We start from the raw sequence: 14,680 nt of genomic DNA on the forward strand, positions 1-14,680 counted from the left end.
CTCTTGATAATTGCTGCAATTTCCCCCAAACTTCTTAATTCTTAACACTCACTCCTGTGAGATGTCACCTGCAGGTACAAGTTTGTATCTTAGCAGTACCTGAAAAACCATGTTAGTCCTGAGCTTGGTATTAGGTGGTAAAGAGGGGCTCTGGCAGAATTAAGAATGTATGTTTTCAGTCCCCGTTTGGATGCCAAGTGAGTCACTGCAAGTCCCTTTATTTAGACATAAGGAAGAAGTTTTTTACAATGAGGGTGGTAAAACACTGGTGCAGGTTACCCAGAGAGGTGGTAGATGACCCACCCCTGGGAACATTCAAGGCCAGGTTGGAACAGGCTCTGAGCAACCTCATCTAGTTGAAGATGTCCCTGCTCACTGCAGGGAATTTGAACTAGATGACCTTTAAAAGTACCTTCCAATCCAAGCCATTCTATGATTCTGTTACTCCCTTGGTCAACTTTATAGTACTAGTACAGCTTAAATATTAATACCGGCATGTTCAGCGACTATAAAAAAAAAATCAGACCAAGTTTTGTCTGGAGCTGTCTGATATGCAAGAAAGGTGGCAGACATGATTACATAGAAATGTCATGCTAGTGGTGGGCTGGCAAGAAAAAAAAATAGCATTTTCTTGTAATCACTTTCAAAACCAGACAAACTTTGCTTGCAATTGTATCACAAGGAAAAAAGCAGATTTCACAGGTGAAACTACTTGTTCTATAATTGGCATTTTTGTGATTTAAAATGAGCATATGCCTGGCCAAATGCAACAGTGGGGGTGGCTTGGCAGGAGTAGAAGCATTATTTTGTGCTTGGAAATGGTGCCTTGAAAGTTACTCACCTCTTGGGGATACAGAAAGGCACAATCTTGATCACTGAAAGGGTAGTGAAGTCCCTGGAGCTGCACAGGGGACTGTGGTCTTTCTCACAGTGCAATTTTGCACCACAAAGGACAGGGCCAGGCATCTCCTCTTACCTGGGAGCCTTGTGAGGAGCCAGGTAAGTGGTGAAACCATTTTTGTGTGTCAGGCAAGGAAAAGATGCCCCTGTCCTGAGGCAGCAATGTGTAAAAGCCCCCCAAAGCATCACCTGACTGCACCAAGGGCCTTGCACTTTCATAGACATTTTCAGAGACCTTCAGAAGAGAGAGGAATGGGAGGGAACATCTTTGCTCCTCCATCTGCCTGACTGTAGGAAGAAAAAGAAAATGTTTGGAATTTCTCCTAATGACAGCATTCTACAGTAGAAAGACTTGATGTGTGACATCACCCACCTCCAGTTCCCCTGCAACATTACAATATTACATACTTAGTAGCCAGGGATGGAAACATTTTAAATTGTTGTTTGAACTTCCTGACATTATTTTAAAAAATATCAAAGCAGAAACTTGGTTTTCTTACAAGTTACTCTCAAAGAAACATCACTAGTGAGAAATGTTAGAACCTATTTTTATTTATTTATTTGTGTTTTCCTCAGTTTGACCAAAAAAATTGATTGGTTTTAATCTCTTGTTTGACAGTTTTGGCAAAAATAGGCACTTTGAACTGTTTTCCTGTGAACAATAATCAAAACCAAGGAGAATTCAAGTGTTTTGAGACTCATTACACTTGAAAAGGAACCAAAAAAAGCCAGACTAGGTGGATTGGAAAGTGGTTGACTGGAAGGACCTTGAGAGGAAGAAAAGCAGTTCCATATTTTCAAGACAAGATCCACACACAAAAATAGGATATTTGGTGTTACTGGAGAAAAAAACTTGCTGTTACTGTTTACTGGAGTCCCCCTTTCACTGCAGATTCTGCAGTGCTGTCTGCTCTCCCAGCTGCTGCTGGGAACAGCTCCTTGAAGTGTTTTTGTGCTCAGCCCTTGCCACAACCATTTTTGTTTGTTTCTCAGTCTTCTTGGGTTTAGTAGCATTTTTGTTTAGTGCAAGTATTTTCTGTGTATTGTTTTCTATGCATTGTATTTGCCTGTTAACTGCTGTAGAAATTGCTGTTGAAATGTTCACCTGCCTCTTTCCTTCGACAAGCACCTGCTTTCCAGCACGTGACGAATATTTTCCTTTTTGTATCAGTGAACACTACGAGGAGAAACCGTGTGGAACATGCAGTGCAAAAGTCACTTCCTTTTTTAGTTTAGGGAATTGTTTAGATGTGAGATCCAGCTGCTGAAGCAGACCCAGGAGCCACAGGAGAGGTTGCTTACCTATGGTTGAGGAGGGGAGTGCAGGTAAAACACTTGATGCAGCCTGCCCACAGGCAGGCAGGAACAACTGCAGGAACTGTAGGGGGCTGGTTTCGCACAAGCAGGGATCACTTCCCAGCTGTGAACGTGGGGCTCTATGCCCTGCTTTGTGCCCGGTAAGGGCTGAGCACAAACCTCCTTCCTTCTCCTCACATCGGTGGGCAACAGCCAACTCAGTCTGCCTCTGTGATAGATGGGAGCTACCTCTTTCCTTTCAGGATACTGTGACTAGACTGCTCCAATATCTCCTCCCCCTCAGGTTCACCTGCTCTGTTCAGGGACCTGTCTTCACCCTCTCCCCAAATGAATGCTTGGCTCACCACACAGCAGAAAATGGTCTGTTTATTCTGTGATTCGCAGCCATCAGCAGAACTTTCACATTGAGTTCACAATAGAAAATAAATAAGCCAAGAAGATGAAACATGTTGGTGTAATTCCTCTTTTTCTTTTAGTTTCAGCACTGTTGGCTATTCACTACAAACATGTGGGTTAGTGTGTAACTCAGTCCTTTTCAAATGGGGTTGCCATGAATTTAGCTGGTCTCTTCTGGCAGTACTGTGCTGCTGTGTTTATATTTGAACAAGTTCCCTAGAGTTCAAAGCTACTGGGACTGACACAAGATTTCTCTGAAAAAGGGATAATGTCTGACTACTCAACACATGGAATATATTTACATTGCAGAATGAAGGCATTTTCCTGCCTCTCTTTATAATAAGACACCAGCAACATGCAGTGACAGGACAAGAAGGGATAAGTGAAATCATTTTAATATAGTATCAATGTATGAGAAACCACAAAAGAAAGAAAACATTTTCTGGAAAATTCTGCATATGTATATATTGCATTGAAAATACAGAAAAATTTACATCAGATACATGATTTCAAATATTTTAAAACACTGATTTGAAGAGGACAACAAATTGATTTCTCTCTTTCTGTACAGACATGGGAGTGTGATTTTCTGTTACTATAGTTTGCTGTTCTTCAGGAAGAGTACTCGTATTCTTCAGCACTGCGGCGTCCAAAATCCATCCAGCCCATGTAGTCTCTGTCATTTATCCTGTGAGTAGGATCAATGCTCTGTACCCTGTTTCCCATAACTGAGAGTCTTCCAGTGGAACCTTAGGAAAAAATGTTTGGGAGAGCAGAGAGTGAGTGGACATATTATCCGAGTTCACCCATTTTCTGATCTGTTTTGTACTCAGATGCCTGCAATAATGGAAGCTCTTGGATATAACAGTTGTATTACATGGTCTGTATTGTGTCATTGGGGAAAACATCAAAAGAAATATTACTGGTAAGGTCCTGAAAGTGGCTTGGATTTTTTTATTGCAAAATAAACAGATCATCTTCTCCTTCCTGCTGCAGGAGCATTCTGCTACTGTCTGCCAGGAAGGAGTATGGATGCATTATTCCTTTTTCCTTCCTTTTTCACTAGAGAGCCCAAACCATTTTGCACTCTTCCTTGTAAGGCTCTATGCTTGCTTGCTGGTATTGGGAGAGTTGATCTAGATGCAAAAAACCCCTCTTCTTGAGAGCGGGCTGAAGCCTGAGACACCACAGTCCCATGTTGCTTAAAGAGATATAGATGTAAGTACAGTGCCAGTTCAGTAACAAGCAGGGTAAAGTTATCAATCCCAGGTTTTGTGGAAAAGTGGGAATAGTCCTGAAATGGAGAAAGTTGTATCTGGAATTTATAGCTAAAGATACCTATTGCTGGAATAATACAGGGCTTATTACTATGTCGGTGATTTTTTAACAGCTTATCCAAATCCTCATAATTCTGTTCACAGCAAGGTCAGATGCTGATCTATGATCTTGCCTTATCCTTTCTGTCTTCCTTGCTTAAGGCAAAGAGAAATTGTTTGCAAGAAGGATTTATGCTTTTAAAAAAGGGCTGCAATCCTCTATTTTCACATCATTGTATGATGTAACTAAAAAACGCAGGGAAAGGTAAATTACTTCTGTCCGTACTCCCTGAAAACAGATAAAATTGATACATGCCAATAATTAGATTATCTTAAGCCTTGAGTGAGGAACAGATTCAATATACTCAGTGCAGACTGAGGCTTGAGGAATACTTGAACTGATCAAAAAGGAAAAGAAGCCCAAATAAAACCCCACAGATCCAAACCTACACAATTCCTTTGCTTACAGTTTTGAAGAAACCCTGGGGACTCTGCTTTTATATTTCAAGGTCTTCTTCATGTAACGATTTATAATGAACATGACTCACTAAAACATAAAGCAACTGCATTGTTTTGTTAGGGGCTGCAGAGCGATAGGACAGTTGAAGGTACAAAAACAACAGAACAAGCACCGTGTGTAAGACATTTACCTAGAACAAAATTACAACAAATTTAATTATCTCTAGAAAAGAACATCTATCATTAAATGCTCAAAAACCCTAGAAATTCACATTCATAATTCAAAAAAATGTAATTAATGTAATGGCTCCTTAACATTATAACCAGTCAGGGCTAAGACAGCGCAGAACCATCGCTCAGATGTTGGTGCTTAAGAGACATCTGAGCCTGTGCCGTGACCTGTGGGCTGTAAAGGCTCCCCCGGTGCCATTAGGCTCTGGTCTAGCAAGGGCTCCTTAGACAACAGTAAACGTGCATGTTGCTGACTTGATAGCTACAACATCTCTCATACCAGATTCATGCTGAAAGCCTGCAGAGGAACATAACTGAAACCTTGAGTCACAAACAGTGTTTATTTCTTACCAGCACCTTAATTACCTTTTCTCAGACCACTGGAGATTTCCTGTGGGTACTGCAGAGTCAGTGTACAGCAAACATATTCAAAATTGTAGCAGCTCAGCTACGAGGCTGCCATCAAGCCCTAATCCCTTCATAGAACTGAACTCTCTCATCATTTTACCTGGAAATGCTGTACATAATCAGCATTTCTATTAATCACAAGGGCAAATGCCACCACTGGTGACTGGTAACACTAGCAAAAGCCCAGACTCTCTTTCCCCCTAAATGGAATTTTCTACTGAGTGTTATGGTTTAGACAGGTTAGAAGTGACTAATGCAGTGTGTTCTGCAGATATTTCTGAAGTACTGCCCAGAACCTTCATGTTAAATGAGAATATAATGCTCCGATGGGAACACTCTATGTATCATTATAAATAAAATTTGTCCCTCTGAATCTTCTCTAATGAGCAACAACACCTGCAAACCAGAGTCCAGCTGGCCTAGTCACATCACAAGGATTCCATCATCTGCTAGCAGACACTTCGTAGAGTTAATTATATATGTCAATAACACATACATAGAAAATTCTCCTTCGTATTAATATTTATCGAAAAGACATCTTAAATCCAAAGGGATTTTTTTCCACTTCATCTGGTTAAACTATTTGGAAATGTCAGCCAGGTACTTAAGAGTATATAATGGATACACAAACTAGAACAAAGTGTTCTGTTTCCATGTAGGTGGGCAACAATGACTAAACTGGGAAAGATAACAAGGATTCTGCTTTGTAGACTCCTGCAATAACATCCTTATTCAATAACAGCTTTAAGAGTAGCACTCAATTAACGAATTTCGTATCTGAATTCTCTTTCCTTTAAATTGTATGAACTGCTAAAAGAAGTTCCTTAATGGATATTGTACAAATTGCTAACATAAGATGAAATCTCTCAGGCTCCATTGAAAATTATTCTTTTTGTGTTGTTTGTAATATGTCTGTGTTCTGTGTACACAGATGAGTGTGTATGGCTGCATATGTAATGCATAAAAACGCACGTAGCACCTCTTAATTGCAGACCACCAAAGATAAGCATAGGGCTTTGCCTAGCATAGAGGTCAGCAATGAAGCTATCAAGAGGCAAGGGTTAAATGATCTGCATTGTGTGGAGACACAGGAGCAGAGAAAGCTCTTCCTTATATAAAGTGAACTTTATCCTAAGCACAGTTTAGGGGTGGGAGTGAATTAATTTCTCAATGTCTGTATGTCCTAATTACTAGCTTCTCTTGAAGTCTTCCTTCCTTCTTAGATGCCCTCTTTCCCTGTAGTACAGGGGACAGACCACAGTGAAACTTCCACAAGTAAACAAAATTTGTGTAGTGGCTTTTGTTGAGCTTGGAAGTCAAACTGCCCATAGTGTTACTCTGTTGAGATACAAAGCAATACAGAGATGAGCCAGTTCAAAAGGAAAAATGTTTTCTTGGGGAAGTTTCAGATTTTGAGCCCTCATTTTTACTAGTAGCACAGATGGCACATGTTTCAGCTTATATAAAATATACACTACAAGATGTCAGCAGGGACAGCTTTACTCTTTCTCTAATGTAATACAGTTGTTTCCTCAAGTAATTAATAAATCTCATGATAAGAATTAAGCCCTTTAATACCATTACTCTACTGGTGCTTCATGTCCTTGTTGCACAGTGCCATGGAGGTTTCAAGTAACTGCAAGATTGCATTCCCAGGCTGCCTGAGACCAAAACCCTATCAGCAATTGATATGTTTTGAAGGAAATGTGCTTTTACTTATCACTGCTTTTAGTTATTGCACTCACAAACATGAATTTTGATGTTTCAAAAGCTTTCACACTTTTGTAATTTCCTCTGGGAACAAATATATGAAAAATCCAATACTCAGAAGATTTCCCTGGTACGGGTATTTCTGGTTGAGGTGAGGCTAGATATTTGGTCTGTATTTACGCTCAGTAAAGTTTTCCTGCTCTTCTAAATTTAAAAAGGGAAGAAAGGAGTTTAGCTAAATGAAAAAGTTTGAAGAAAATGTAATTACTTTATTTTATCTGAGATATAACATACTGAAAATACCAACAAAATAATAAGACTATGAAAATAGTAGTTAAAAATAAAAGCTGGACCATAGCCTGATAGGTAGATGACATCTTCCTCAGTTGCCTGTACATGACACTGTCAGTGGCTGCTATGTACAAATATTTTTTTTTTTTTTGGAGGAGTTTTGCAGTAAATAAAGGAAAGCTCTCTACTTCAGGAATAATCAGGCAAAATCTAAATCCTGTCTTCTCTAGGAATCATGTTAGATGATGAGGGGGTTATCTTAACACCTAGGTATCCTTGCAGGAAATGCCACTGACACAGAAGTAGCACAGTGAGCAGGCTATACCCAGTACCTTTTCTGGCTTGCTGGAGATACTTGGCCAGCAAGGCACCAATGTTGGCTCTTTGGTCGATGCTTCCATCCAGCCGTGCCATGGATTTCAGCGGCCCAGTGGACGAAGGGGCGCGGATATGCCGGTGATGTTCTGTCAAGCTCTGCTCAAGCTCAGCAGCCAGTGGATTCCCATTGTGCGAGCCCACGGTTTGCTGTCCGAAACAGCTCACCGAGAGCACAGCCAGGAACACACAGATGCAAATACCACTGTACATTGCTGGGGAGGAAGGCAACAAAAGGCTGTTAAAACAACCAGGTGTACTACGTTCTATGCTGTCCTTAACCTCTTCCGCCGTTGGGGGTGCTGGTTTCGGAGCAAATCGGGGTTGTGTTGGGCTTTTTTTAATGTAGCTAGCTGTGGGATCTGTCTTAAGTTGCAAAACATGTATATAAATAGCTAAATATCCCTTGATAAGAGGAAGATACAGTTAATTAATTTTGTTTCTTCTGGTGTGGTGTGCGCTGTGTCTCCCTAGTCTACTCAATTCTTATTTGCTTTTATTTTTTGGAAGTTGTATTTCATAAAAACTTAAGTGAGATGAATCCATCTCTGTGAAAAAAATCTCAGGATTCAAACATTTTGGTATTTTGCCAATGTAATAAAACCTGCTCTTATTACAGATACTCAGTTTTGACAAGTTCTGTGAAGAGCCTATATTCTACCAACCTTCACTGAGTTGAACTTCAGTGTTCAAGAGGTTTCATCTCATCATAAACAAAAAGTAAAAACAAAAACTTGTCCCAAGGAAAGAAAAAGTAAAATCTAACACCCCTGCCCCAAAGCACTTGATCTAATAGCCGAGCTGGTAAAAGGTATTTAGTCAAAAGCCGTAAAAAATAAAGTGCAACTTAATAATCTTCATATAAAACAGAGAATTCAGATTTTAACATGTACTAAGCAAAACAATGTTGGTTTACTAAATTGTTTTATCACATAAGCTGAAATAGTATTTTTTTCTGGAAACAGAGAAATTACTCCCAGTTATTAGGAGAAACAAACTACCTAGTACTTAATGCTATGGGGGTCATTTCCATTTATAAATACACACGAAATATCCCAGCTATATGAAAATTTTTGAATCATTTAAATGCCGTACACTGAACCTAACCTTTTAATTTAAAAGTGGATAAAATTAAGTTTATTTGCCCAACGCATACACTAGATTGAAAACATTTATGATGTATAAAACATGGCAGTTTTAAAGTATTGTTAGGACATGAATGAAGAAGTTCGTAAGGTCACCCCAGCGTGGTTATTAGTGAGGTACCCATCTAGGCTGGGTACTTAGAAATGGAAGGTGAGCTGTATCCTTTCAACCTCCTTGATTCCTGTATTTTTTACATACACGCACACACATATATGTATTCATGTCCATACTATCGACTCCAAAGCCAACAACTCACCGCCATTGGCTGTTTCCCTTCCCAGCCTGCCCCGTGGGGAGCCCACCGCCGACCAGACCACCTCTCCCCGCATCCCGCGCCCCGCGCTGGGGACCGCGCCCGTCGGGAGCGCCCGGAATCACTCTTTGCCCGGCGGACCCGGTGCTTTTTGCCCGGCAAGCAGCGGGATACCCTCAGAACCGCCGCACAGGTAGGTGCCAGGCATCCCCCTTTCCTTTGCCTCCCTCCCCCCCACCCAGCAGTGGTGCCGCCAGAGGAGAGTGACAGGCGCTCCCTACCTTTCCGCTGCGGTTTCCCAAGGTCCGACTCGAGTTGGGAGTAGCGAAGCGAGTCCCGTGTGTGCCCAGGCAGGGAAGTCAGGGGAGATTCAGCCTCGGCCCCTTAAATAGCGGCGGGCACCGCGGCGGTGTTTACACATCTCTGACGCAGCCGGGGCCGCCGCCCGCTCAGACTCCCGCTACATCGCCCCCCCCCCCGCCCGGCACCGGGGGGAGTGTGTTCCGCGGGGGGAGCGGGGCTGCTTCCCCGCACTCCCTCCCTCCTTCCCGCCGGCCGGTGCCGCAGCGGCGCTGGTTGCGGGGGTGTGCGGGCTCCGCGCGGGGCTGGTCCCCGACGGGCGCTCTCGGCTGGGCACGGAGGAGCTGGAAGCCCAGGCTGGCTTCCAGCTGGGTATTTAAAAAATGCTCCTGAGCGGAGGTATGCCCGCACCTCCCGCCCCGGCGAGAGGCTTCAGGTGGGGCTCATGCCCCAGCACAAGCAGCACCCGCCGTCGGGATCCGCTGCCGGGCCGCGGAGGGCGGGCTCGCTCTGACTGCGCTCCCCAGCTGCGCCAGGTGCGGGGACTGGGGCGTTGTGTTTCGCCCTCTGCAGCCTCCTGCGACCTGAGCGCGGAGGCACAAACGACTCCATCCCCCGCTTCCTCCCCAGAGCTCTGCCGAATATCTGCTCAGGAAGACGGGACGCTCATTTTATTTAGAAGACAAAGCAAAATATAAAGCCAAGGACCATGTCCTCAGAAAGCCGAGGATGGAGATGCCTTTGACGTGGGTTCTCTCTCACCGACCCCAGAGTTACCAATCTCCCCTGGTCGCTGCGGGGACCGCTAACCCTTCCCGCGCCCTCCGCCGGGCCGCTGCTTCCCTGAGGCGACCATCGCCAGGTCCACGCAGCAGCCTCGGACGCCCTCCCGCCTCCTCGTTTTCGAGGGGTGGAGGAAGTCCCCTTAAGCTCGGGCCGCCTGGGCTGCCGCGCCGAGGCCGCAGCGGGACGGGCAGGGCCGGCTGGGGCAGCAATTCCCGCAGCCGTAAGGTCCCGCCCGAACCTCCCTACAGGGCATCCCCCTGGAACAGCCGCTCCTCGGGACCCAGCTCTGGGCTCCGGCGTCACCGTGCCCAGTCTGTGTCTTAAAATTTACAGCTTGGGGGCGAGTCCACCGGTTGCTTTCCCCTCTCCGGGAAGGGAGCTGGGGATCCCTGAGACACCGAGGTTCCCCTGGTTGCCGCCTGTGCTGAGCGGAGCGTGCGGGGGTGCAGAGTGCCGGCTGGGGCGCGGGGCGCGGGTGTGCTCCTAACCCATAGAAGACAGGGCTCCTGGGAGCGAGGACAGCACTGCTTCCCCATCCTGTTTCCTCGCGCCGGTCCTGCCGGCTGCACATCGCCCCGCGCATCCCGCCCGCGCCCTTCCCGCCGCGGCCGGCAGAGGGCGATCCGGCTGCACGAGGGAAATAAATCCACGGAAAAGTCACGAAGTCCCGCGGCAGGAGGGTGTCACGAGGCCTGGGAGTGGGGAAAAGCCAGCCTGTCGGCACCTCCTCAGCGCAGGGGAGCCCCGGCTGCTAGTGGCCAGCGGTGGCCGAGCTGAAGGCGCGGGGAATGCCGAGGTGCCGGCGTTGATGGAGCGGGACGGGCGGGAGAGGGATGGCGTGGCTACCGCGTCCAGGCGCCCTAGTGGGGCGAGATTTGGAGGTGGCGGGGATGGCGATGGACCAGCTCTCTCACCGCCTTCCCGCCACTGACAGGGCGTTGCCGAGTGGGATACGGCACCTGAGCTGCGGGCTGCCTTTCATCTCCCACACCGGTGCCGGCATCAGGCAGAGTTGCCATCCCAGGTTGATTAAAAAAAAAGAAGTAAAATCAAAAGCTTTTTTTAAAACAGAAATGTAAGTTGAAGCAATTTGCCAGCCCTGAAATTATTCCAGCAGTACCTGTCGAAGTGCTAGTTTAATAGCTGTGTCTGTCTCCAGAAAAAAAAACAACCAACCAACCAACCAACCAAACAAACAAAACGCAAAACTAAAAAAAAAACAAAACCAAATGGTAATATTCCTGATAATTCAGTTTCCCTATTTTGACTTGGTGGGAAAAGTACTCACTACTATTAGTCAATTAAATAGTCAACACTGAATTGAACTGTAGGTGTCTGGGAAGTGTATCACAATCTTTCTGGGAAGACACAATAACAATTCTTATATAGTCACATTAAGCCCTTGTGAACCTCACTGTAGATAATGAGTTCCCCAGGGACCAGCCCAAAGCTTAACAGAAGAGAAAGACAGAGTACTTACTAATATATGCATATACATAATTTATATCAGAGGGATATAAATATAAGTGCAGGCATTTAAGTCTGATATATTTGCCTGATTGAACAAATACGCGCTATAGGAGTTAATTTATGTTAAGCTGATTTAGAGTATAATTTCACTTATAAATATATCCAGGACTGGACAAAAGGAGTGAGAGAGTGTGTGTGTGTGTGCACATGTGTGTGCGCAGGTGTGGTAGCCAAACTTCCTCTTTGTGTTCATGAATAGACAGAAAGGCAACAACATATGAAATGGAATAGAGAAAACAGGAATGATGTCAAGTTATTTAAGTCAGCAGTGCTGCACCATCTGTAACTTGGGTAATACACTTTTGAACACCAGATTTTCCTAATTGTTTGAAACTGTTGACAAGTTGCGATCCTCGGTAAATATATGCTAATTAACGGCATTTTTGAATTGTTTTGAGCAGAGATAAAAGACCAGACAACCTGTTCAGCATGAGCAAATATGACGTCAGGACTCTGAGGTGAGTTGCCTGCAGAAATGCAACTATGTATTACTTCACAGATGTGGCACAAAGAGGAAAGAATTGGGGTTTAATTTGTGGTTTAATTTGTGGTTCGACCAGTGTTTTTGTCAGGTGCTGGGTCTAGATGTGCATCGTGGATGAGTAAAGTGTCAGCCACAGGAGGGCCTTGTGCCACCATCACATGTGGGGTAAGACAGAGGCTGCTCAAGCACATGACTTCAGCCTTAGATCACCAGAAAGAAAAGTACTTTGACTGCACCAGAGCTTGAGTGATATAGCAAGAATCCAAGTACACATGCAAAACAAATTTAAATCTAATGTGAACCCTGCAATGCAGTAAATGCTAATATAGATGTATCCCTGAGGTGGAAGCCGGACGATACCATAGTTTAGATACTTCAGGCTTTTTAAAATTTGTTTTCTGGCAAGAGTCTTTTAAAAGTTGAGTTTCTCTAACCTTTTCCCCTTGATAATCAAGATATCTCTATCCTCAACTGCTTTCTCTATTTATTTGCCAAACATTTTGTGCTGTTTAGCTGAGGCAGCAAAAGACAGTGTCTAGCTAAGCATACATTTTGTGCTGTTCCAGCATAAAGCTGGGAGTTGGGTTTGGAGCAAGAAGGTAGCATGAGAACAGAGGGATGGAGATATTTCCTTATATCTGTTCTGCAGTGGGGATGGCCAGCATCACCAGTGTAAGTAGTTAGAGCACAAGTCATGGTGCTAATGTCTCAATCTCTCTCTGCTGTGAGCTGGAGCAGAGACTGTCTGTGAGTGACAGAGTGGCAGCAAGCCCAGCTCTTTCCTGCAGCAGTAAGCATGCAGGTGCTGTGCAATACTTCCTTTCTGTCCGTGTGCATGTGTCTCTACAGGATATGTTTGTCTTGGCAATGCCACAAATAATTTGCAGTAGCATGGTTGTCACATGGACAGCATGGCAACATACATATTTGATGCCTTTTCTTTTTAGCCAAAAACTCCCCATGTGGATATTACTCAGTGTTATTGTGTGGCTTTGGATTCCAAGACATTTAGGCTGAATACTAAATATAGCACCATATACTGCTAAGTATATTGGGACTTTAGACCTTGAGGGATAAAGCCAGGTGACTATCCTGTGGGACCAGGTGGCTTCATGTCCAACTGTGTAACAAGGAATACATTCTTTCATTTCTGAGTATTACATTTTTTTCTGATTAATACTCTGCAAGGTTTTTTTACTTTCATCTGGACCCTGACACTTATGGGTAACATTCTGTGCTGTGTTGGGTCAAATTAATGTGGGGTTTTTTATGTGAAACTGCTGGAGTGGCAGTCTGGAGGATTAGAGTGAAGTAGGACTAATTGGCAGAGGATAGGAGGAAAGGGAATGGTATGGTTTCCTGGAACTAACAGATGAATTAGTGAATAGGTTATTAGGACCAACTGCATGAATTGTAGATGTAAAAGCCTTGAATATATTTTAAGACAGCACATTGTTCTGCTGCTATTTTTCTCCGTGTTGATTCAGGCATTATATTTTTGTCATTTAGTTTTTTAAATTATTTTTAATTTTAATTCAATATTTTCTATCAAAAGGTCTAAATACCTTCATGGTAGTCTTTTTCCTCTGAATTTTCATCCCACTTGAGAGGAAGATAAACTCTGCTTGAAGTCAACCCAAAAACCAAGGGATAAATTTTGGTCTTGGGCAAGTGAATAGGAGTAAGGAATCTGGGTCCTCTACCTGAAGAGTGCTGACCTCCTTTCACAAAGCTGTGCCTCAAGCAAATATATTAGTCCTTGACTAACATAACTAAAGAAGGATCCCGTAGAAGCAGATCAGCAGAGCTGGTGCTGAGGATGTTTGAACACTCACACGCTGCTCCGCAGTGGAAATAAAAGAGGAACAACTGGGAATGACCATAAAATTATAAAGTGTTTGGGGTTGAAAGGGACCTTAAAGACCATCTAGTTTCAACACTTCTGCCATGAGCAGGGACAGCTTTGACTAGACCATGTTTCTCAAAGCCCCATCCAACCTATCCTTGAACACTTTTAGGAGTGAGGCATCCACAACTTCTCTGGGCAAACTGTCCCAGTGCCTCACCACCTTCACAGTAAAGAAGTCTGTTTCAAAAGTGTACTCCTGGTGTGAACTATGTGCACTAATGTAAATTTACTCTTTGTCTTAGAATAACCCATTATTCTGCAGTTGTGTGAAGAGGGAAAATAAGAGGAAAAATCCCATTTCCTGGCAGAAGGGTTGCATTGTTTAGAAAAATAGATTTCCACCTGTATCCCATGAAATTCAGGCAGCTGGTATGTAAGCTCCATACAGATCAACTGGAAAACTTACTCATATGATGTCTTCAAATTTTGTTTCAAGAACATATGGTGAAGCAAAACAGAGAAGAATCCAGAGTCATTTTTTAGAAGACCACCCAATCCCAAATCACTTGGGTTTTCATATGGTTTTTGTTTGTTTTTTGTTTTCCTCTCTGAAAGACCAAATTGATTTTCTGTGGGAATTTGCTATATATATCTTCCAAAATGACCTTAGTTTAGAGGCTTTCATGCAAGCTGAAAACTGGAAAAGGAAATCAAAGTGCTAGATAAAAAGATAAAGGTACGTGAAGTGCTTGTTGCTGGTAAGTTCTGTGTAATTTCAGCAATATTTTGAGAGTTATAGTAGAGCTTCTCTTGCTTGTTGTTACCTCAGTTATATGTCCTGCACCCCAGGAAAGTCCTTGTCCTTTTTTTAGAGGATAAGTTTTAAACAGACCTTGAGTCTTCTGCCTTCAGACTTGAAGTACCTGCTT

At 43.7% G+C, this 14,680-nt stretch overlaps 1 protein-coding gene across 2 annotated transcripts; it reads right to left on the minus strand.

Moving 5' to 3' along the window:
• Positions 1–2,568: 2,568 nt before the first annotated feature.
• On the minus strand, positions 2,569–9,275 carry CCK (cholecystokinin). Of its 2 annotated transcripts, XM_032691760.1 has the most exons (3): positions 9,084–9,275; positions 7,361–7,618; positions 2,569–3,362 (listed from the first exon to the last, which is right to left on the minus strand). In XM_032691760.1, exons 2-3 carry the CDS (start codon positions 7,614–7,616, stop codon positions 3,226–3,228), a joined length of 393 nt encoding a protein of 130 aa, XP_032547651.1. In that variant the 5' UTR covers positions 7,617–7,618; positions 9,084–9,275; the 3' UTR covers positions 2,569–3,225. The 2 variants fall into 2 exon arrangements, with proteins under 2 accessions (XP_032547651.1, XP_032547660.1); XM_032691769.1 differs by lacking the exon at positions 9,084–9,275 and having other exon boundaries at positions 7,361–7,621.
• Between the last annotated feature and the right edge of the window lie 5,405 nt (positions 9,276–14,680).

This window comes from Chiroxiphia lanceolata, chromosome 1 (assembly GCF_009829145.1).
Source record: "Chiroxiphia lanceolata isolate bChiLan1 chromosome 1, bChiLan1.pri, whole genome shotgun sequence".
Taxonomy (NCBI): Eukaryota; Metazoa; Chordata; class Aves; order Passeriformes; family Pipridae; genus Chiroxiphia; species Chiroxiphia lanceolata.

Coding starts and splice junctions, on each gene's coding strand:
- CCK (XM_032691760.1), bottom strand. CDS start 7,616: ATGTACAGTGGTATTTGCATCTGTGTGTTCCTGGCTGTGCTCTCGGTG. Junction 3,363..7,360: donor TCTCCAGCAAGCCAGAAAAG/GTACTGGGTATA, acceptor TTTTTTCCTAAG/GTTCCACTGGAAGACTCTCA.